The sequence below is a fragment of the Trichoplax adhaerens genome, genomic scaffold (assembly GCF_000150275.1).
Source record: "Trichoplax adhaerens TRIADscaffold_1 genomic scaffold, whole genome shotgun sequence".
In the NCBI taxonomy this organism is placed as follows: domain Eukaryota; kingdom Metazoa; phylum Placozoa; class Uniplacotomia; order Trichoplacea; family Trichoplacidae; genus Trichoplax; species Trichoplax adhaerens.
In genome coordinates, this window is record NW_002060943.1 from 6,633,452 (window position 1) to 6,658,459 (window position 25,008).

Below are 25,008 nucleotides of genomic sequence, written 5' to 3' on the forward strand. Positions count from 1 at the left end.
TTGATTATGAAGATAAATGCTAGTTGTTTTAATATCGTTTAAATATAATAGCTGCGAGTTCCATGAATCTTCATACTTACGTCCTCATCCCTGTGCTTGTTGTATTTGTTATGCATAGACTGATGGTTACGGTTAAGTTTACATCTTTCCATATTATGGTTTACGTATTCTCCTTTCCTTTTTCGCTCATTTATTTACGAACGCAAGCTAGCTAAGAAATTGTTTCTTTGCATTTAAATTTTATTATTTAATTTTACTATTATCATTTCAAGACAAAAATTGATCTATATTGCAAAATATTTTTTTCTCAATTCTCACCATTTTAACAAAGATATTCTATGTTCTATGAAATAATCCCTAATTAATTCCTTTAATAGTTAATTCTTCTTCGCACATTCAATAAACAGAACATCATTGTCGAATTGATTAATCTACCATCGATAGAGTGAACTTGCTCAATTTACTATTTCAACATATGATTATCATTTAAGGCGAAACAATTAAGATGAATAACTATTACCTATATAGATCGATAATCTAAAAAAGTAATAAGTGACATTTGGAAGAAAATTCAATGCGAGATTACCATGTCAAAATGTCATGAATGAGTCGGTAAAGAAGGCAAATTATGCTATAGCCCCTAAATTATGAAAACGAGATGCCACATTGATAGCGATATTGTTTGGTCATCTTTATCCAAAGTTTGATTTGATGAAGCTAGCTAAACAGTAGCATTATTTATTGATGCAGCCTTAATCTCTTAGGTTGTTTTCAATTAACGACGAACGATATCTCTACAGATAAGATTGAGCTCATATATTATTTTGACAGCAACTTTATCGAGTTAACTACCTCTTTTTCATTCCTACTACATAAATAAATCAGAAAACCCTCATAGCCGGTTGTAGCCATACGAGATAGCAATTTCATTCGATTTTCCTAGAAGACTATTTTAGCACTTAAAATGATGCTAAATTCAAGATCTTTTACAATTAGGAAATAAGATTTGTCATCGATATAAAATTTAAAAGCTGAACTTCCTAAATCATCAATGCTGCTAGTAGATTTAATTAAACAGTAAAAAAATTCACCTTTCTCGAGTGCAAGGTCAATATATTATTTTGAAACATCTTGAACAAATAGTTTAACTTGGATAAATCGATGTCAGTTAATATGATCTATCATAAAATTAAAAAGATGTATGACTTTACTCAATTATCATACTTATAGACATTATTTAGTGATCATATCTTGAAGCTTTGGTAGATTTTATCCTAACTGTCTTATTTGTCTAACCGGCCTAATGTTTATATATCCCACCTTCTTGTAGAGCATTTCAATTATTTTGGCTTAGATGACCAAATTGGTCCAATAGCCATATCGATTCGACGCATAAAGGGTTCGAAGAAGAAAAATAACTTGTCTAAATCAATTCAAAATTTTAACAAGTATTACATAATCATTCGAAGTTGCCAGGTAAGGACGCACTGCGTTATCTCAAAGTGATTGCACCTTAAAAGTTTCATTCTATATATCATCTGTTTTAAAGTGAGCTTAATGACTGTTATGCTTCCATCAGGTGTATTGTATTGCATAACTTTCGTTATAATCGATATAAGATTTATTTACTCTATCTCTATAATCGATGTTAAAATGGATTATAGTTTATTCTAATTTCTCCTATGGCGTAATAGCTTCATAATAAATTTTTTTAATCAGCAGCACTTGTAGATAGTTGACGATAACGACCTTGTATAACTGAATTAGAATATTTATTATTAAATTAATTTTAATGCTAATCATCCGTTTCTCGTAATTCCTAGCTACTGTGATCTGTTTATCTAATGTAGATACAGAGCTATCATTCAATACAGTATAAATTAGCCACACATTGGTCTACTTATTAGATAGTGTTGATTAAAGACTTTAATCAAATTAAAGTATTTGAAAAATATTTTATTGCATCATGCCCTACTTACTTATTTTTCTAGTTGGAAACATTACGAGGAAGCATATCGGAAGAGTGTATTACCAAAACTTCGAAAGTTAAAATTGATACATTTCGCCCTGTAATTGAACACGTGGCTCCTGAAATACAAATATCTTGTCTACGACAAGGCCAATATAACGTCGAGGTCTATATTATTTTATGACAATCTTAGCATATTAATGCAAGTCGTACTTCAAATAGCTAACAGTCAAGCAAAGCAGATCAAAAATAGCATATCATGGGCGAAAATAATTGTCACTTAGGATTATTTCAATTTCCTTTTCTTATACTTTAATCTTACATGATAAAAAATATAAATATTTAAGAATAGATAAAAATTGTAAAGACAGGGAAGATTAACATCTTGCTATTTTTATATTTTAGTGTGCTTCTGAATTACTGAGTTTTGATAATCAACTATGGGTTAGTAGAATGATTAAAGCGACTTGTATACTAGTATTTACATGATGTTTTAACTGTTTTGCTTCAATTGCCCTTCTACCAATGTCAGATTAAGAAACTCTTCGTAACCAGTTGTTTTTTACTTTATCATTAACATTAAATTCTATCTGCTTATAGCTTACAGATGTGTATAAATTTGGAGTTTTATATTGTAAGAAAGATCAAACCAGTGAAGAAGAAATTTATCGAAACTGTGAGGCAATGTTTTTATACCTAATATGAAATATATATATGGATGTAATACAATATGATTATTAATGAGATAAAACGATCGATTTTAACTTAATAATTAGGTGATTCTAGTCCACGTTTCGAAAGATTTCTCTCCATCTTGGGAGATAGAATAACATTACAAGGCTTCCAAGGTTATAAAGGCCAATTAGATATTAAAAGTAAGGCAATAATGACCAACAAGATAATACAGTAGGTTTAACTTTAAAGACATAATATTCGCTTTAATTTCATCATAATTTATCCTGATTTCTCATTAGCTATCGTCAATATCATTTACAATCTAATTTAAGGACGAATTGAATTAATTTTCTGTTAATTAATTATTCATTAAGAATCATATTGATGCATATTAATTCTTAAAAGTGATCGATTTACCTATAGACTTTAAATGAATCTAATATCTAAAATCTCTATACTGTGATATAATTACAATATCAATCTCTTACATATTGATACTCGTGCTTTCATTTATTAGCTTATAAATTATCAAGCACGTACAATCTCAGTAAAATTATCTCTAGCAGTATTTTCAGTTAATCAAATAATTATCATGTTATTATCATATACTAAATCATAATATTGCTGTAATAATATGAGTCTAGATATTATTGCCTAACTGACATGCCTTTTAGTATAAATCTTTAAACTGAATGCCACTGTTACCTTACCTGGACCAGTTACCTAATTTTAATGTAGTCCTTTCATCGATAACTTAGATAATACTACTGGAACAGAGTCAATTTACACAAAATACTACGGCAATCAAATTATGTACCATGTATCAACCTTACTACCTTATAATCAAGATTGTGGACAGCAGGTACTAAAATTATTTACTAGAACTGGCTGAAGGCAAAGTAAAACTATACTAGGCCTGTATCCCAATTAAGCCATAGTTCAAACTAACAGCTGAATTCTTATTTTATGAATAGTTGATGAGGAAAAGACATATTGGAAATGATATCGTTACGTTTATCTTTCAAGAAAATGATGCTCCACCCTTTTCTCCAAGAATTATTCGTTCAAACTTCCAGCACGTCTTTATTGTAGTCCGCCCTGTCTATGATGCTTCTCAAAATCTTATATTCAAGTAAGGATTAATTTAAAGCACCATACTAAGGTTACGTACAATAATCTTGCATTATCCAATCCATAATTTATCGATATAAAACATCCATTTATATTCGATGAAATCAAGTCTTCACTAGATATCTTATCTATGTGCTAATTTCTTGCGGTTCTCCATTGGGTGGATGGAACTTGTAAATTCTTTAATAGTAGCCCAAATAAATTCTCTTCATCATCAATTTAATAACATCAATACTAGCTTATTAAACTTTTACCGATTATGGTCCATGAATGAAATAGAATACTATATAAACGCATTAGATGACAAATTATGGCTGCACTAGGCAGAAATACATTACTATTAGCGATAACTTTTCATCCGGTTGGTAGATCATCGGATATTTCATGCTGCAATTATTTCGTAAGCTTACGCTGATTTTTAATGTGTAAGTTACGTATATTATAATTATTTGGTCATATACGCGTATAACCAATTAGTTGGATACTTTATAAAATTTGGTAATCTACGGGTTTCGTTATTTTAATTATAGTTCATTGTCTTCAGATATCATAATACGTAATCAATACAACTATTAATTTTATGCTGATTCTTGATTGAATAGAGTCGCTGTTACTAAAGCATGTGGCATTGCTGATTTCGGCCCCTCTTTACCAAAGGAAGGTTTATTTACTGATGAAGACGAATTAAGGGATTTTCTTCTGACGAAAGGTAAATTTATATTTTGTACTTAACATCCATACACTCTGTCATTCTTATATTATTTACAAAATAGCTCACTAATATCAAATGAGATTTTTATTTAACCATTCAATATTTATTCTCATTATTTTTACGTTGGAATAATTCACTCGATTCTCGCTGCATCTACTCTCATGGATGATTAATCGTGGCGATCACTTTTCGGCCCTGATTATTTCATTTATTTACCTTTCCAGCTATCAATGGGGAGAATGCAACCAAAAGATCCTGTAAATTTCGATATTTAGCCATGAGAACACGAATGCAGTACTTAAAGGACATGTATGGAAGATTTACTACTAATTTAACTGTCGATCACGTTCCAAAATATGGTAATTCTTCCTACGATATTTAAAATTTCCTATGTTATTGTCAACTTTTAGTATCAATCTATTAATTTTATGTTGATAACATAACGGAATTCAGGTATTCTTTCACCAATTAAACAAATCAAAGTTAAAAATGATCCAAACATTGTAGAAGATAGTTTAGGAGGCTTTGCATATGGTGTTCAGGTACGTCCTTTTTCATATGTACTATGAGTAATACGACTAGATGACTATACATTGATAATGTTTTTCGACAATTTGTTTGTTGTAATCATAATAGCTTGATAGGAACAAAAATGATAAAATAGCGATGGTTATAACGGCATCAGTAATTCACATTATTAACATACATGAAATGGTAAGATTAAGCTGTATTAATATTACAGTTTGTACCTTCGATAAGGAGGTGACTTTAGCTTAAGATTTGTATAATATGAATAATAACTTTGTATTTTAGAAATTGATATGGAGTATACCTGGCCAGTCAATCATGGGATGGTTTAGGAAAGATATGCGGTAAGATAGATTTTCTTCAGTATAGTAGTTATTAGCTTACATGGGTAGTTAATTTAGATTATTTGAACTAAAAGATTAAATTGAAACGATTTGAGTGCCGTCGCCTTCTTAAACTAATGTTAATGTAACAAACTGATCCAAATGAAGTCTGCTCAATAAAATTTCAAAGCCTTCAATAGTTAACGTCGATATACTACTGTAGAAGCTGTTGAAATGCATTTAAAATATCAGTCTGTTATTTAAGGTTAACTATATATGCTCATTAAGAGATATGATAACACAAAAATTTTATCCTCACAGTCATGATAATTTATATCTGATCTCATTCTTTTCAAAGTTACAACATTAATTAGAATTAATAGTAAATTTACTTAATATTAAATCGATGTACAAGTATTTCTGAAAAAAATTAATTACAAAATACTATAATAATTGACGTGCTTCAAATTACATCAATTTTTGTTTTATTGTTAGAATCAAGATATTTTATCATCATGGTAATAGTACTGGACTCCATTTACTTAGTTATCAAAGTCTATCTGATATTGATAGTAAATTAGACGTCATTTCTAGCGGACATAGGGTGAGAAATTATTAGTTAAATTATTAATAATAAAGATTATTAATTTGGATCTGTAAAATTCATTAACTTTCATAATTAAATGCTATTTTTTATTGTAGTAGAAATAATTTTAGATCTATAATCTTTTAATACCGGTAAATCAATAATCTTCACAACTTTACATTATTAACCATGATAACATATAACTGTTATTGTTCGCTTTCCAAATCAGTAACTTTGTTACTATGGTCGTAGAATTCAAATCAATTATGCAAATTAGATGCCAGCTAATTTTTAATCGACAAATACTTAGTAGATAAGTCTACAATTTAAAATAATTAATTGATCAATTATTATGATTGTATTTGGTATAAAGATGGCTCTTAAGTAGTTGGATATAATATTTTATCCAAGCAACTGAGTATTTGCTAGATCAGATGCCTTAGAGTTATAAATTTGTGTATCCGATACTAAAATTCATAGAGTTACCGTATGCGATTTATCTCATAGAGAATATCCTTCATATTCCTTAATTAGGTATATGAAATAAAATTTAAACTCATGTCTCCCGGTTCTCATGGATTGCATATCTACCCGGATGGTATTATTGCTAAAATTGATGAAGACAGTATGGCAGATAAATCAGTATTAAGGTCTGGATTTAAAGTTATTGAGGTACGAATAATTTAGTCATCAAATTAGGTGTTTCGCCTTATTATAAATCTGTTGATGGATCATCCATTCATTTTTGTTGACTGCATATATTGTTAATTATATGTTATCTCACATGGAGCAAGCTAGTGATAATGTTACCGTCCAAGTACGAAATCCAGTCATTTCGCGAATTGCCTAGTAACAATAATTTAAGTAAAATTGTTTACAGCAATTAAGGGATAATTAATTATCTACTAGATGATAGAATCAGTATCACTCACTGTTCACACATACCGTATATACTTGTAAGTGTATAATAACAAAGGATATCCCCTAGATATCCAGCCGTATTATTTAATCTATATACAAATTTTAAATATGAAAATATTTTAGTGTTCAGCAGACTAACTATTTTCTGTGATTGTATGATAGGTCTGTGGGGTTCCATTCTTGTCTCATCGATACGAAGAAGTCATGGCTCATTTAGCTTATACAAATGACCTGGTATTAATCTACTTGATTCCCTCCTCAGATTCTTCGATCTATAATAGGCTAGTTTAAAACTGCATATGAAATAATACATCTTTATTCAATTTTACTTATATGATGAGATTGGCAATGGAAAGAATTTATTTAGAAGTAGAATACCATAATGTTGTTACTTTTTTAATCAGTGAGAACCTTGAAAATAGAAAGAAGTACCACCTGTTTAAGAAATTCAGCCTAAAAAAGATTTCTGAAGGATCAAAGCAAGACTTACCCACTAATGCACAGGCTTTAACCGTAGCAGTGGCGAATGATGTACAAAATCGCGAAGCGAGTGACAATTCATCCATAGGATCGCTAGAAGAGTAAGTGATTGTGTTTCATTCGAATAAAATATAGTAATATCAAAGATGTCTTTTCGCTAACTACTATAGAGGCAAGCTTTTTTAAATATAGGACCCATAGTTCATTGAAAAAATTGCATGCTATACGCAAACGATATTCTGCGCAGTCTTATAATCTAGCTATATTACATAATGTAACATTCTATCTAGTCTCGGAAGAATATATTTAGACTTATATTAACATTATAGTAAAATGGAAAGTTGTAGAAATTTTGAATTTAAATTATAATTATATGGATATAAATATTCAAATACTCGGTATAATTACAGTTTCCTTTCTTCAGTTATTTTTACATAAGTACATTTAATATTTTAAAAATATTGGTGAGCGATTTAAATTAGAATGCTGGATGATAGCAGTAAGACTGGTATAGATTAGGATTGCTTGTAATAAACTGACATAACTATTCAGTCATGACTATTAGTAAAATTGATTGCCTATGGTATCTATATCTTCGGAATAACCTTATCTTTGTTACTTGTATCTTCAATTCCGACTAGAATGACGATGGAAAAGCTAGAAGAATCTGAATTATCGATGGGAGCCAAAAATGGACAAAACCCAAAAGATAAAGCGAAATCAAACCCATGTGTTCCTTCACGAGATCAATCAAAGAAATGGCTAGACTTCAGAAAAGGTAAGATAAATGTAGGGTAAATAGTTCAAGTCTTTTGAGATTGATTTCTTAATTGTACTGCTAAATATCTGAGCTGCCTAGAAATAGTCTATATTGTAATAAATATTCTTAACTTATTTTTTCCATTATTTTGACAGCTTCCAATACTAGTAAATCATTAGATTCTCAAGACAGTAATCATAATAATAAATCAGTGCTCTCATTGGGTAATTTGATAGGGAAACGAGTTACTGTAGCACCGTTAGATCATGATAATGCTAATGCTCCTTCATCTAGTCAAAGCCATCATCCAGTCTTTCTACGTCGTGAATTGGATGCCTTTAAATCAAGTAGTTTCGAGCAGCGTAGCGTTCTTAAACGATCACGCCATTCTGATATTAGTTTATCAACTAACAATGACGAAGGCGATGATTATCATTGCGATCAAGGCTATCATCTAAGAAATGATCAAATTCACAGAAGAAATGTACGTCAGTTGCCAACTTCAAGGACGGAAGGTATTTGCGTCTAATCAGAGAGATATAGACTATTCTGATTACTTCTGTCCAATATTGAGCCAACTAATAAAACAACCAGTAAATCTCTTAATAAATATATAATAATACGTTTATATTTGGTAATATAGTTTGTATTTGCATGCATAAGTAGCAATGTTTTGTAGGATATCCTCTTACTGTTGAATAAGTTCCAAAGTGAAGAAATCCTAAATTCTTTTCCGTCAACCATTTACTGTAGGGCAAATTGATACATTAATTCAGGAAGTTGGACAGCTATTTTCAACTGATAAGAATGCAGACAATCCTATTTCAAAATCTTTCGATGGGACAATGGATGAAGGTAAGTTAATATCAATTAATTTGAATGTTTCTTCAATAGCCAAGTCTAATTCATTGCCTCAAAAATCTACCACAATAAAATGGGCTTATGCAACTTCCAAGATGGTCGTTATTAAAATAGAATTAAAAATTTTCATTGTTGACTTTACTAGGTGTAAGAGATCCAACGGATGATAAAGTTAATCGCCAAATTATGAATTCTATTCCCTACCAATATCGACACTCGACAGGTATTTTGCGATTCTAATAATTTACATTCTGGAAAATTTTCTTGATAGCCACTTCACTATCAACTTCTTGTTAATGACAAATATGAACGTATAATAAATCAGTCGTGCTAGAACTAACGTAAATAATTCGATAGAATACTCAGTACTGCCAGTAGTCTACAGATATAGCCAGTATATTTTTAGAATAGCAGATAATTTTTAGAGGTGTTAATAATTAAAACTCACAGATTTAAGTTCTTGTAAGTATTAGTCTAAGTATTAAGGTAAGATGTTTTAGAATATGCTATTCCAAGGTATACAATTTTAGGAATAGTTGTAAAGATGTCAGAGAACTTAAACATCTATATTAGGCTGTACGGTTCGCTAGGCTGTTGTGTGGATATACTGTACAGTATTTTTAACGATATAATTTTAGGCTAAGTGTTGATATTGTAAAAACTTTCGATTTTTATATTAATATAAGTGATTGCTGAACTGTTCCAAAATATATGTGTGCTATAATTCTAAATCATACAATTTTAATCGATTATACCGTATAGACACGTTATAAGGATTCAATTTTATTTAATCTAAAGAAAGTAATGGAAAATTTTAGATTCTATCATTTTAAATCATCTTCTTTTGTCCAATAATTGTAGATGCGAATATAACTGAAGATTTTAGTATTTATGAAGAACGTGAAGTCTAAGAATCGGGTGTACAGCTCAATTCTAAAAATTTATACGCTTGAAAGGCAACTGCAACAATTTATTATATTATATGTAAATTTTATCTTGCTCAGCTAAGTTTATAGGTCGTCTAACAACCATTTCATGATAATAAATACGCATACTTGACAATTTTACTTGTAATGTAATAGCCATAATAACTAACTAGTAAACTCATATAAATGCCGATCATTCATGATTCGTCAGCGATGATTTCACATCACCCCTCATTAATATGATTTGACTTTCATTTATCGATGCTAACCAAAGGGTCTTCTTGATTTGTAATAACTTTGGTCTTGTTCCGATTATCGAATACAGATACGAGTACCCTTTAATGATACAACTTTGAATGGTTGTATGTACAGTAATATTTCTTCTTGATCATATCTGAGTTATTAACTGATTACACTACATATAATGTAATATAGAAAAAATAATTGATTTTAGTCATAGGAATGCCGTATACAACTCGCTTATTTGCCACTGATGAATATGACCAATATTATTTCAACTTGAACTAGGTTGCCTTGCAGATTATTTTTGATTAATAGACGAGCAATGGTACTTATCACTTATTCATACAAAATTTCATTTTTAAATTAAACTATGTTGTGATTAGTCAAATATACCGTCACATATAGTTTTAGGCTTTACCTAATTTTTTTATATTAGAGTACGATGTTGTAATTGAAATTCTGTTTCTCATTATGACAAAATTGTAGACATTCTATGAATTATATTCTGTCCAAATGAAATTGTATAGATATTTATTAATTATAGTGTGCCTAATCTGATAGCAATTATGATAATATTGATAAGATGTTCGATAATATAATTGAATACAGTATATAAATATATTCAATATTGAGTTATCTGGATTTCAAATTGCATAAAAGTTCAATTTTGTTGAATTCATTTCAATGTCAATTGATCTGAAAATCGATTCCATTACTGTTCTCGATACTATTTCCTAGTAGGCTTGTAGTGATATTTTATTTCTTCAGTATTCAGTAAAATAAGAAATTATAATTATACAGTAGACAAATAACTATTTATAGAGACAACAATCAATGTCGTCCTTACGACGTGGTAGCATGCCACATTTTCATATGTACAATAATGTACATAGGTATTTGCAACAAAATTTTGCTAAATTTGGATAAAAAGCCGAAAATGTGCTTAAAATAAGATTACTCTATCATCTTTACATGTTACTCTTAGTGCATTTATTAAGCTTTCTATGATAGTTTTGGTTCGATTACTGAAATTTGCTTAGTTCTTTGTTAATTTACGTATGCATGATTGCCTTGGCAACTAATGGTAACACATGTATCCTCTAATTAGCTTAAAAGATATCAGATCTAGCGTAATGTACAATTTATATATGAAGCAATTATCTACCGCTATAATTGCGTGCTATAATCATTATTAGCAGATTAGATTGAAAATTTCTACGAGATTATGGCTCGTAAAATGACCGTGACTGAGAAAGAAACAACACAGTGATTTTAGAATTGAACTTACAGCATTCAGGTTCATAAATAAATGTTTGCCATGTTCCATTTTCGCAATCGTAGTAATATCCCGTATAATATGAGCAATATTACTGCATACTGCAAAGTCATCGTATCCATCAGTCTAGCCGTAAACTGGTAGCCTTATCAATCTTTAATCAAACTGTAATCTAATTGGATAGATCTTGCCATATTCGTTAGTCAGTCTTTGCACTTTTCGTACGTAAATCTAATTAGATTATGGTCAGTCCTCACTGTTGTCCGTAATGAAAAATCTTGACTATGAAAGAATCTTGTACCAGGTTAAATTGATGATTCAACTATTATTAGGGCTTACTTGGGTATATTTTGAGTTTAGATTTCATTAACAACCATTTCCACATTTATACTTATTACAACTATTGTGCAAAATTTGTGCTACCGTTTACTGTAAGCTGTATTCACATTTTGGTATAAACATTCTTTAGTTGAGCGGTTCGAGGTGATAGATAATTATTCTAATAATAAAGTGTGAAATTGTCTTATATGTTTACACCTTTCTATACTCCTTTAGTGTTTCTTTGGTTAAAACTACACCACTTCATTACGTAGGCACTAGGCAATAGATAGATAATATTTACTCTATGCTATTGAAATAGCTTCTGCGACTGGGAAATTATGGTACATCCATTAGGTGCTGTACTATATCTTGACGATAAGCTATTCAAAATCAGTTGTTTTACAATATTCAGTAAATTAGTAACATTCCAATATTGTAATCCAGCCACAAAATAGGTAGTTTGTAAGTCAATGTTATGATTATAATTGAACTTTTATTTTTTGCTCCTTTACATCAAGTTATCCTAGCTCTACCCTTGTAATAGAAGCCTTACCACTTTGAAATACAGTAAAACTACACCAATTTGTTATAGATTTAAATTTTTTGCTGTACTGTGATAGAGTGACATTCAATGGATCGAAACTTAAAAGTGATTCAGAATCAAACTTCTATACTGCTTCTTTACTATTAAATTTTGATATTGTTACTCGTATCTTGTTCGAAATACACTAGTCTATCCTAAATCGACGACTTAATTTTTAATTATACCCAACTATGTTTATCGCTGTTGTTAATTTTAGTTGATTAGCAAAATTGTAGTTGTTGCCGTTTTACCATATGATATTTCATATTTGAAATAGTCGATTTAAGTTGATGATAGAGTAGAATTATTATGCATAGTTGTTGTATGAAATGACTATTTAGTTTTGGTTACTGTTTGTAAGATGATAGATATTAAGAGTAATTGTCGTGCAGTTGCAATGTCATCATAGGACTTTATTTCATGAATGTTAGTCTAATTAAGTAGCTGACACGATTTATAAATATTATAACCCTTACCCAAAAGAATATGATGCATTTTGTTTGTTAGCAGCTTTTAATGAGGCTCAATGCAATATACTTGATATTATTTTATAGGAAAATCAAATCACGTAGAAGTTTTGGGTAGAAATGCTAAGGACGAGGGCATCGTATCCGCTTTTACAGTTTAGGTCGGTTTTTGCAGCTTAAAATTTTAATCATTTGAATTTAATAAATTATTCTTTCATAGTCCTGATGGAAATTAGTCAGCTAACTCATCAATAGAGTAACTAGTATAGGATAATCTTGTAAAGGTAGAAATCAATAGCTTGATTATTAATTAATTATTCGATTTATGTATGCAAAAATTTTTGATCGTCAAAGATCGTTAGTTAACTTGAGCATCTCGATGTCGTCTTACGCGAATGAACTTTAAGTAGACGCGCCCATAGATAGTTATCAAAATATGCTTAAATTTACATCGTGAGACTATGGATAAAATAATTAAAATTCTGTCCAATTCAATGAAATCATAAAATTTGATGTACTGAATACTAATAATGCAGAGATCGCTAACGCCATAATAGCGTAGAAATCAGTCATTTCTAGTATCGCTATATTTATCTTGGATATAGTACATTGGATTTTATACTTGTGCTTGTACAGCGACGCCATCGTTTAATAATGATTCAATTAGTAAAACCGTAGACAACTGGAAAGAGTTTAACGAAAATCATGTTATTTTGTCTGCTACAACATTATTTATTACCTTGATAAATTGGATCTGATAGGTGTGATCTTTAACGTATTATAATCGCACACCACTACGCAATAAAAGGCAAATAAATAGAGGCCCTTTCAGCATTATAGTAAAAGGGCCTTCTTTTTTGCCCGTTATTGTTTTATAGAGATGACAAGATCAACAATTTCCCTTCTATGCAGTTATGCGGTTATTAAGAGGTTCTTTGAAACGTGTTACTGTAGTTATAGTGAACAGTGGCAATAGGCATTGCTTGAATAGTAAGGTTAGGAGCCATCTTCTAGTCTGCAGGAGGTACGACGGTTAGCGTGCAATTCAATCAGCAGATTACGAAATATTACTATCAGTTAGCAGTAGGCAAATTAACGACGGCAAATTGGTGTTGTATGTATGACGAAATTAGGTGACCATGTTGCCTTAGGTATTTATTAGGTAGTTAACTTGCTGATCATTAATAACCCGTTACCAAACGAGGAATTTATCAATGACGACATATAACTCGTTGAATTGACCAGATCTGTCATCCATCTTCTATGAGGTGGCTAGCAAGCAATTAAGCGACCGATTATAATTATCATTATTCCAGATTGCTTTACTCATACAGCGATAATAACTATAATCAGCGATGATATACTAATAATTGATAGTATCATGCGTTCATCTCTTCGTATTATGCCACAGTTAGCAGGAGTTCAATTGGTCGATCTTTAGCGGATTCTTCTACTTCTTATTTACTATTAATATAAACCTCGGATACACTGTATAAAGGTCGACTCTACAAGTATCTACCTGACAACATGCTGTATCAGCCATTATCTTCTATACACGTACGTATATATCAAAGATAGGCATAATCGCCCGATCACTGCATATGGCATTTAGCAGATTCTTATCTATCTTTAACCGTGGAATAAAGCTTTCACATCGTATTTGCAAAAGTATTGAGCTAAACCTATTAAAAATTTCGACTAAAATAGACTATAAGGCATTGATAGAAATTGGAAATGTTATTATGAAAGCGCTCTGTTTGACTGATTTTGAAATATGGCATCTTTCCATGTCATAGCTGCCATTGAATTAGAGTCAACAACTACATGCTGTGCGTTTGTATGATTGATTATATATACGAAAAAGGCAAATCAATCGGACAAATCTAATTGTAATGCACATGATATTATGGTAACTTACGTCATCAACAATTTTATCTTTAGCAATTGATATAACTACTGTAAGCATAATTTAATAACGAATAACGACTTACTGTATACTATTCAGTGTCTCGTAAGATATTATTTTACTCTAACGGCCATCGTGTAATATCAAATGACTTATCGTTGTGCTACATGACAATGCCGTTTATCACGTTGAATATAGCAAAACTCATCTACTCGTGCAAGATGAAGTTCAAGGAATTTCATCTTTAGCAATTGACCCTGTCGGCCATAGAGGTAATGAAAGTCTCGAATTGCAAACTCATCTACTCGTGCAAGATGAAGTTCAAGGAATTTCATCTTTAGCAAATGGCCCTGTCGGCCATAGAGGTAATGAAAGTTGCGAATTGCAAAACTCATCTACTCGTGTAAGGTGAAATTCAAGGGAATTTCATCTTTAGCAATTGGCCCTGTCGGCCATAGAGGTAATGAAAGTCGCGAATTGCAAACTCATCTACTCGTGTAAGGTGAAATTCAAGGGAATTTCATCTTTAGCAATTAGCCATGTCGGCCATAGAGGTAATGAAAGTCGCGAATTGCAAAACTCATCTACTCGTACAAGATGAAGTTCAAGGAATTTCATCTTTAGCAATTGGCCCTGTTGGCCATAGAGGTAATGAAAGTTGCGAATTGCAAAACTCATCTACTCGTGTAAGGTGAAATTCAAGGGAAATTCATCTTTAGCAATTGGCCCTGTCGGCCATAGAGGTAATGAAAGTCGCGAATTGCAAACTCATCTACTCGTGTAAGGTGAAATTCAAGGGAATTTCATCTTTAGCAATTAGCCATGTCGGCCATAGAGGTAATGAAAGTCGCGAATTGCAAACTCATCTACTCGTACAAGATGAAGTTCAAGGAAATTCATCTTTAGCAATTGGCCCTGTCGGCCATAGAGGTAATGAAAGTTGCGAATTGCAAAACTCATCTACTCGTGTAAGGTGAAATTCAAGGGAAATTCATCTTTAGCAATTGGCCCTGTCGGCCATAGAGGTAATGAAAGTCTCGAATTGCAAACTCATCTACTCGTGCAAGATGAAGTTCAAGGAATTTCATCTTTAGCAATTGACCCTGTCGGCCATAGAGGTAATGAAAGTCTCGAATTGCAAACTCATCTACTCGTACAAGATGAAGTTCAAGGAATTTCATCTTTAGCAATTGACCCTGTCGGCCATAGAGGTAATGAAAATCTCTATATCTTGGGCCATTGGAAATATCAGTCGACCTTTTTGTCATACGACTTACGTCTCTGATGACGTTGCACATCATATGTGTATACTGTACTTATACTGTCTCCAATTCAATGAATGGGGATCCTTTATGACTGACAATCATAGGCCATTGAAAGTATCAGATGACTTTTGGTTGAATGACTTGATGTCGCGTTACTGTCTGATGGTGACGTTGCACAGAGAAATAGCTGTTAAGGTGTCTTCAATGAATTTGATCGTTAGCAAGTGACCCTCACAGGTTATGGAGAATATTCAATGACTTTCATAATTGATGTCGCAAGACACAGCGCAACATTCTGTGCGAGGGCCATGTTGCAACAGAGGAACTATTCGTAGATGTATTAAAGCTATCTTCGACTCAATAAATTCAATCTTGAGCAAGTGACCATCACAGGCGATTGAGATTGAGAAAATCCGATGGCATTTATGCTGAATAAATTTGATTTTTAGCAAGTAATTCGTAAATTGGATAAATTCGATATATAGCAAGCAGTATTCATAGGCCACACACCGGACACTATAATTACGCCTATTATATTATAAACACATTTACAGAAGAAATCAACGAGGAAATTCATGAATATTTCTTTATTTTACAAACTGTTAGACTGTGAATTAATATTATATCGCTTTTTTTTATCATATGGCATGCGTTGCTACTGTATTGAGCTGCAATGATAGTGATGATGATGTTGCATAGAGCTATTGAAAATAAAATTAAAATTAATTAATTAATTAATTCATCAAAAAAATACTACTGTACTGTATTATGACGCTATTGGATGACTTTGTCGTATGATGACTCTTGCGCAATAATACAATGTACATTGTACGTACTGTACGATGACGTGGTGACGGCTATCTGGCAAAGACGTCCAGTATTGTAAGTATTTGTAACTGCTACGCGTACTTCCCACAGTATACAAATCAGGGACTACTAAGCAACGAGAGAGAGAAAAACAATAATCTAGATGCAAGCCTATTACTGTAATGATATTGCATAATCACATTGGAATTCAATAGTAGACATATTTTAAGTTTTGCATGCTTCAAATCAGCTATCCGCCACTGAAACCTTCTTTATCCGGTTTTTTAGTTTGATACTTGCTCGACACGATTTGCATTTACTCTACATTAGGTGCATAGAAACTTTCCATAAGTTTCTGCCAGTACTATACTGTACTATACTTTACTGTACACTTAGCGAACTCTAACTGAAGTTCACTTGAAGTCCACAACACGTCACGTTCAAATCCAACTTCACACGTTCCCAATAGGTCACCGTATGCAGAACTGGATTCATACTGGCTACCGTACCAGTACTGTACAGTACAGTCAATGTTCTCCTTTTTTTAGGGTACTTTTTCGCGGCAGATCCACTGTAGGACGTAGAAGCCCAAGTGCTGCAGCTATTGTTTGGCGTGCGCGCGCATATCGACAACATTTACTCCTGCAGGTTGCTACCAATATGGAAGGGCAGAAAATGTCAGGTGGCGAAGCACAACTCTTACGTGGAGATGTTGTTGCCAAGTAAGTTATGACGATTAATTCTTAGCTTTCACTATAGAGATATTTTGCCTTAACTATATCAATGTTAATTGCCAGATAATATTGTTTATTTATACGATTATCTACACTTGACCATCTTTGCAACAGTTAATTCGAGCAAATTATTGAATCTTGATTGCATCATTGCAGTTTAGCCCAGCCGTCAAAGTTGGGGTACATTTGTTGAAAGGTGTTCAACGGTATTAAAAGATGACGGGAAAAATTGAGTAGTAAATGTAGTGGATTAAGTACAGACCAAATTGTTGCATATACTATACAGTATTCTACTAATCTGCCTTTAAACTAATCACTGAATCAAGTTATTTTTGCTTTCCTTTTAAAATGTTAAGTAATCTATCTTGTAATCTGCGGTCGTTTCTTCTACCGTATGATGTCGATGTTGGAAGAGTTTTCTGTAATGGCTAACTACGTACCTACGAACACTGTACCGTATGTTTTAGTATTTCATTTCCAATCATTGTTTGCTACTTGCGGTAGCATCCTGTAACCGTATCGGATGGAAATTATAATAATTATATACTGTATACGTATACATAATTAGCGTTTAAATGCGTTGACTTTGTCGAATTTTGCCCATAGTTACTCTAGTTTATTATAATACTTACAGTTTAATTATAAGGCTTGAACTACAGGATCGATTTGAGTACAGCGTAATCCAATGGATCCCAATTTCAAAACGAGTACTGTACAGTTTTTCGTTTTCATACTTACATCAACTGGCAATCATAACCAGCGATAGCGATGAGGTTAACACCTATCAAATAACCTCGTTATAACCCCTAGTTATAGCTGCGATTAAAGGCTATTTCAAAGTCGGAATAGCCTCGAGCCGTTGAGCACATTTCTGCCACTAAAATACATAGAAACTATGCTGATGAATGGGTACATTTCGCCCGATTGGAAAAAAAAATTTATTTTCCGCTTTATTTTGCGATTTTATAAGTGTTGTGGGAAAGGTGAAAAGTGCCAAACTGTATCTCCCAAAAGAGCTGAGCTAGAACCCAAAGTAACGAAGGCCCGCTCTTACTGTACTGTACGTGTAGCACAATGGATAGGTAGCGCTATTCGCTGAGGTTACTACTTTGAGCCCGTCATAGTCCTTCTATCCTTTTTTATCCAAATTTATCAATATTTGTATTGTTTTTATTCAATTCAGTTAAGTTATGATTTACTATACTGTGCACACTGGGTATTACAGTAGATAACTTCAGCAGATTGGGTTATAATCATATTGTGCCTAAGTTAAATGGTATAACCCGGGCTAGTACCTTTTCAACTGAAATGTCCTTGCTATTTTCATCAACGACTATAGTAAATAATGAAGCTTAGCGAATTCTATCGGTAATCGCTGAAAAATTATTTTAGAATTATAATTTTCACTTTTTATAGAACCATAAGACAACAATTAGCTGAAGATGTCAAGAATATGACAATTAAGCCTGGTTTGGCGATCGTTCAGGTAACTTTAAAGATATTGTTTTTAACTTAAACATAGATTGATTAAAATGACGTCTTGTATTTACTACTATTTTATAATGAACGTAATTGGTCATGATCAATCCAGGTTGGCAGTGATGCGGCATCCAATAGATATACGAAACATAAACGTAAGGTCGCTGAAGAAATTGGAATTCGTTGCGATTACATCAACTTGCCATCGACAACTACCCAAGATCAGGCAAGATATACGTACCGTGGATACTGTGCTACTAGTAGCTTACTATGCAAACGTGTTATTTAAGCTATTGTGGTTTTCTTAACATTTGTGTTGTCTATGTTAATAACCTATGACTATTTAGCCACTAGATGACTCTGAGATTAAGTCACATTGTCATTTTAGATAATTAACCAAGTCAGGAAACTTAATGAAGACAACAATATCCATGGAATGATCGTCCAGGTTGTTGTTTGTAGCAATCTGTACTATTCCTTTATAATTTTTTTTTGATAAACTTTGCGAAATCCATGCAATGCATTTTGATATTATCTTCTCTATTTTTACCGTAGTTACCATTAGACTGTGTCAATCCTGTTGATGAATCTATTTGCATCAATTCAATCTCTCCGGAGAAAGATGTCGATGGGTAAGTAATTCTTGCTAGTGAATTGACTACATACTATCTTCGATACTGCAGTATGATTGGTAATTTATTTTTGATGCTGTGGTAATTTTCTGAGCTAATCATAAACCTTTCGTAGGTTAACCTTTGTAAGTGCTGGTAAGATTATGCAGCGGTCTGAAACCAGGTATTTCATCCCATGCACTCCGCTTGGATGCCTAAAACTCATACAGCATTCAGGTACATTCACTCACATGATTAATAAATCAGAATGATTCAATTCTACCATTTTTATAATATAGTACAATAATCTCTTAGTACATTATTTAATTTCGAGGTAAAATTTGTAACGATTTGATTGTCATCTCTATCAGGGGTTGGTATTGCTGGTAAAAAAGCTACCGTTGTCGGAAGAAGCAAAATTGCTGTAAGCAAACAGTCTATTTCAGTTCAAATCATCATTTACTTCTGAAACCTGATTTGCTAATGTATCCAAGTTAACCACTCATGCACCTAATTGATATATCGATCAATTTCTTTGTGTGTAAGGGTGCACCTATCGCTAAGCTACTGAGCAATCAGAACGCCACAGTTACAGTGTGTCATTCAAAAACTGTTGGATTAGAAAATGAGGTAATAACTTTTGTTAACATTTTACTGGTGGTGCGATACCAGCTTTTATCCTGTCACCAAATTAATGTATTCACTTTACAATAACTTGGATCAGGTCAAAACTGCGGATATCGTTGTCGTAGCCATTGGGCAGTCAAATGCTATTAAGGTTATTCAATTTTTCCCTCAACAAATTGCATGTTCCTTCGTACTTACATAGCTTTATCCCAAAATCTCATAGGGTGACTGGATTAAACCTGGAGCCGTCGTAATTGATTGTGGAATTAATCAGATACCAGGTAATGTTGCCATATTTTGGCTCAGTTATTTGCCTGTTGCATAAAGGAGCCCTTACGACTTTTTTCGTATAGTTCAAAAGCGATAATATTTTACGTAATATCTTACTACCTAAAGATTCAACGAAAAAAAGTGGTTTTCGCTTATGTGGAGACGTTGACTTTCACGAAGCTAAGATGGCAGCTTCATGGATTACTCCTGTTCCCGGAGGAGTTGGACCTATGACAGTAGCCATGTTGATGTCAAATGCTGTTTTAAGTGCCCAATGGAAGGCATCATTTGAGGTCTGCTTATTATTGTAACGGAACTAATAATTTTTTGTTACTCTAGGACAGAGTATCAGTTTAAAATAATTGTTGCGCTCATTTAAGTTGATAATCATTTTTGTAGACCACTTGGAATACCAGCTATCTGCCATTGCGCCTTCTCGAGCCAGTACCAAGTGATATCGAGATTGCCCTTGCCCAAAAGCCTAAAGATGTTGCAGATCTTGCTAGAGAGGTGGGAATATTACCTCACGAACTTGAACTGTATGGGAGAAAGAAGGCTAAAATCTGCCTTGAAGTTTTAGATCGTTTAAAAAATAGTGATAATGGAAAATATGTTGTCGTTACGGGGTAATTAAAACGTGTTATGGTACCGTAGTTATTTTATTATGTTCTGCACTGAATAAGCTTAGTAACATGTCTTTATGTTGATACTGCAAACAGTATTACACCTACTCCTCTTGGTGAAGGCAAAAGTACTACAACTATCGGTCTCACTCAAGCTATTGGTGCTCATTTGAGAAAGAATGTTTTCGCTTGTGTTAGACAACCTTCTCAAGGGCCAACATTTGGAATTAAAGGTTACATCGGAAGATCTAGGCTTATCTATGTAGCATGCATTCAAAAACGCTTATATACTTATCTATTACTTTCTTTACTGTTGAACTAATAAAGAGTCTTTTAAATGCCAGGTGGGGCTGCTGGAGGTGGATACTCACAAGTTATTCCCATGGATGAGGTGATTATAAGTTATTATTGTAACATTTTACCAGTGTATTTATCGAGATATATGCATGTGTTATTCGTGTTTTGACCATAGCATCTGTTATTCTACTGCAAATGTAGTTCAATCTTCATCTTACGGGAGACATACACGCTATAACTGCATCGAATAATCTTTTAGGTAGGGATTGGAGCAACCCTCGTTCATTGAATGTAACTAGTTAGATCATTTTTCATGTACCCAATCGCTATCATATAAGTTGAAATATAAGTTATTTTAACTGTATGATTATACAGCTGCTGCAATTGACGCAAGAATGTTTCATGAAACTACACAAACTACTGAAGTAAGCATCAGATTAATATTTTCTCTTGAATTATAAAAGATACATGCGAATCTATTTCTTCCCGTAACACCGTATCTGAATTATACAAAATTGCAGGCACTTTATGGGCGCCTTGTACCTTTAAAAGATGGTAAAAGAGTTTTTTCGGAAATCCAGTTGCGCCGTTTAAGGGTAAGTTCCGTTAGATTTTCCACTATTCTCTTAAGGCATTCTAGTTAATTACTTAACTTATTGTTACAAAATTTCTGAAACTTAGAGATTAGGCATAGATAAGACTGATCCTGATGCCTTAACTGAAGAAGAATATACTAAATTTGCGAGGTTGGATATAGATCCTTCAACAATTACTTGGCAGAGAGGTAGCGCAAATAATCCGAAATTTACGAATTTACGAAGTGTAGATTTTTGTGGCGCTTACAGACCTGCTGCAATGTTCCAAATTTTTGCAAATAGTCATGTAAACATAAATTGCCCTTCTTTGTTGTTCAGTCATCGATACCAATGACAGATATCTACGTAGCATCACAGTCGGAGAATCCCCTACCGAAAAGGGTATTACCAGAAAAACTGCATTCGATATAACAGTTGCAAGTGAGATAATGGCAATACTTGCTTTGTCGACAAGTTTGGAAGACATGAGAGAAAGGTGCCGCTATAGATTTGATTCGAAAGTGTTTGATCTTGAAAAGGCTATTTCAATTAAGTTTTTTTATCATTGTATCAGGTTAGGTAAGATGGTTATAGCAAGCAACAAATCAGGGCAACCTGTTACTGCTGATGATGTGGTATGAATCGATTTATTTTATTGATAATAAGTATATTCCAGTAACGGAAAAAAGTTATAACCGCCATTTTATCGTTGGTTAGGGAATTACTGGAGCCCTTACAGTTCTTATGAAAGATGCTATTAAGCCAAATCTTATGCAAACACTGGAGGTTAAATTACATAGAAGTATACAAATAGATTCATGATAGTTTTTATCCTTTTCATGGTCATATTGGCTATTTTTTTGACAGGGAACACCTGTATTGGTACATGCCGGTCCTTTTGCTAATATTGCCCATGGTAACTCGTCTATATTAGCTGATAAAATCGCCTTGAAGCTAGTCGGTCCTGAAGGATACGTTGGTTAGTCTTTGTATGGAATATAGTGTTGACCATATGATTGGTAGAATTTAGTGATAAATTTTCTTATGTATTAGTCACTGAGGCTGGATTTGGTGCAGACATTGGCATGGAGAAATTTTTCGACATTAAATGCAGAGTCAGCGGTTAGAATCACTTTTGACTGTCTTTTTTAGATAAAATAAATTTAAATTGTTAGCTGGCATCTATTTTAGGATTGCTTCCAAGTTGTGTTGTTTTGGTTTGTACGGTTCGAGCTCTGAAAATGCATGGGGGAGGACCGAAGGTAAATTTTGTGTTTGCTAACGTTGTTAAGTAATTGGATATGATTGTTATTTGATAAACTTATGCCGCTTCATTTTTCGAAGGTTGTTGCTGGCCAACCTTTATCGAAAGCCTATAAAGAAGAGGTATTTGTACTATCAATAACATCTAATTTTATTTTACGTCATTAAATTCTAAATATTCATTTAAATTATTTTGTAATTTGCAAACTAGCATATCGACTTAGCAAGAGCTGGATGCTCAAACTTGAAGAAACAGATACAGAATGCAAAATTGTATGGAATTCCTGTGGTTGTCGCCATCAATAGATTTGTGTAAGGCTAAGTCGTGCTAGTGTAACTGCTATGGTTAATTTGGTTATAATAATGGCAAATTATTACTAATTACTTGCATTAATTAGGAGCGATACAGAAAATGAACTGGCTGCTGTTAGGGAAGAAGCTATTTCAGCTGGAGCTTTTGACGCAGTGGTATGTTCCCATTGGAAAGAAGGGGGTATGTAGGTCGTACTTGTCATAACTCAATATCAGCAAGAATTTTGACTATTTAGGGTAAACTTGTGATCCTATAACAATTAGGTAAGGGGGCTGTAGCTTTAGCTCAAGCTGTGGATAAGGCAACTGCGCTACCTAGCAATTTCCAGTTCTTATACGATCTAAAGGTAGATTTTTATAAATGCTAATTGCATATAACTTAATGTCGTTATATTTCGTAGTGTCATTTCGTTCACTACTATACTAACGTACCCCGAAACCGGTGCATATGCGAACAGGCATGGACTCACAATAAATATCAGCAGTATAATTTCATTGTTTGTAAAATTTTCTCCAGCTTTCTGTTGAAGAAAAGATTGAAGCTATTGCCAAAAACATTTACGGCGCTGATGGAGTTTCTTACTCGGATGAAGCCAGGCGAAAAATCGATTTATATCGTAGTCAGGTATGATATCAATGATATTTATAGCGTTAATGGGGTATAATGTTAAGACTACGTGGAACGGAGTGGTATCTCGTCTTCAATCATTGTATTCTAATGTTATTGGACGGCTTTGTTCATATCGAAGCGATATCATGACATGATTGTGCATGCTCATAAGTGCTCCGATCTTTTACACTCTTTCATCGTATTTTCAATCTTCTAGTGACATAAATCGTAATTATTGATTAGTGAATTATTCATAAAACCATTGAGCTATTAAAAGCTTTTAGATTGCAATAAATAACGATAGCATTAAAAAATTACATATTTGGCTGTAGGGTTTCAACGATTTGCCTATTTGCATGGCTAAGACGCATCTTTCATTATCTCATGATGCAACTTTAAAGGGAGCACCTTCGGGTATGCAATATTATGGACTCTGATATGATGCTCACTTAATTTATTAATCTGTAATCTTTGTGTTATCATTATTAATAACAAGGAATGAATACACTATGTTTTCGGATTCTGTTATAGGCTTTACATTACCAATTCGAGATGTGCGTGCTAGTGTCGGTGCAGGTTTCTTGTATCCACTGGTCGGAACGGTTAGCCTAAATTTTTGATTTAATGTGTACCTTTATAATAATTGTCAAGAAAGTAAAGTTCGGTATAACCTGTTATTGATTTAGTCTTATAGCAATGTGTTTGCCATGTTTGATATTACACACATTAGCAACTATATCATATGAATTACTAACGCATTTTTTTACTATGACATAGATGAGCACAATGCCTGGATTACCGACCAGACCTTGCTTCTTTGATATTGATTTAGATTTTGAAACAGGAAACGTGGTTGGTTTATTCTAA

At 32.7% G+C, this 25,008-nt stretch overlaps 2 protein-coding genes across 2 annotated transcripts; both read left to right on the forward strand.

Annotated features, from left to right (window-relative positions):
- Nucleotides 1–2,581: 2,581 nt before the first annotated feature.
- TRIADDRAFT_18977 (uncharacterized protein) lies at nt 2,582–4,869 on the forward strand (the record flags this gene model as incomplete). Its single annotated transcript, XM_002107944.1, has 6 exons — nt 2,582–2,645; nt 2,746–2,844; nt 3,403–3,506; nt 3,619–3,776; nt 4,378–4,484; nt 4,712–4,869. Coding segments are annotated over 6 exons (690 nt in total), but the record flags the coding sequence as incomplete, so codon positions are not given.
- A 14,206-nt stretch (nt 4,870–19,075) lies between these two features.
- Nucleotides 19,076–25,008, forward strand: TRIADDRAFT_49681 (uncharacterized protein; the record flags this gene model as incomplete). The annotated part of the gene is made up of 30 exons (XM_002107945.1): nt 19,076–19,195; nt 19,342–19,401; nt 19,509–19,585; nt 19,701–19,801; nt 19,936–19,988; nt 20,111–20,194; nt 20,289–20,342; nt 20,415–20,472; nt 20,588–20,754; nt 20,861–21,087; nt 21,181–21,317; nt 21,429–21,475; nt 21,583–21,640; nt 21,757–21,806; nt 21,903–21,977; nt 22,063–22,165; nt 22,296–22,452; nt 22,531–22,591; nt 22,674–22,742; nt 22,824–22,935; nt 23,010–23,078; nt 23,148–23,218; nt 23,301–23,342; nt 23,431–23,531; nt 23,618–23,712; nt 23,796–23,878; nt 24,049–24,156; nt 24,474–24,555; nt 24,673–24,743; nt 24,919–25,008. 30 exons carry the CDS (start codon nt 19,076–19,078, stop codon nt 25,006–25,008), a joined length of 2,682 nt encoding a protein of 893 aa, XP_002107981.1.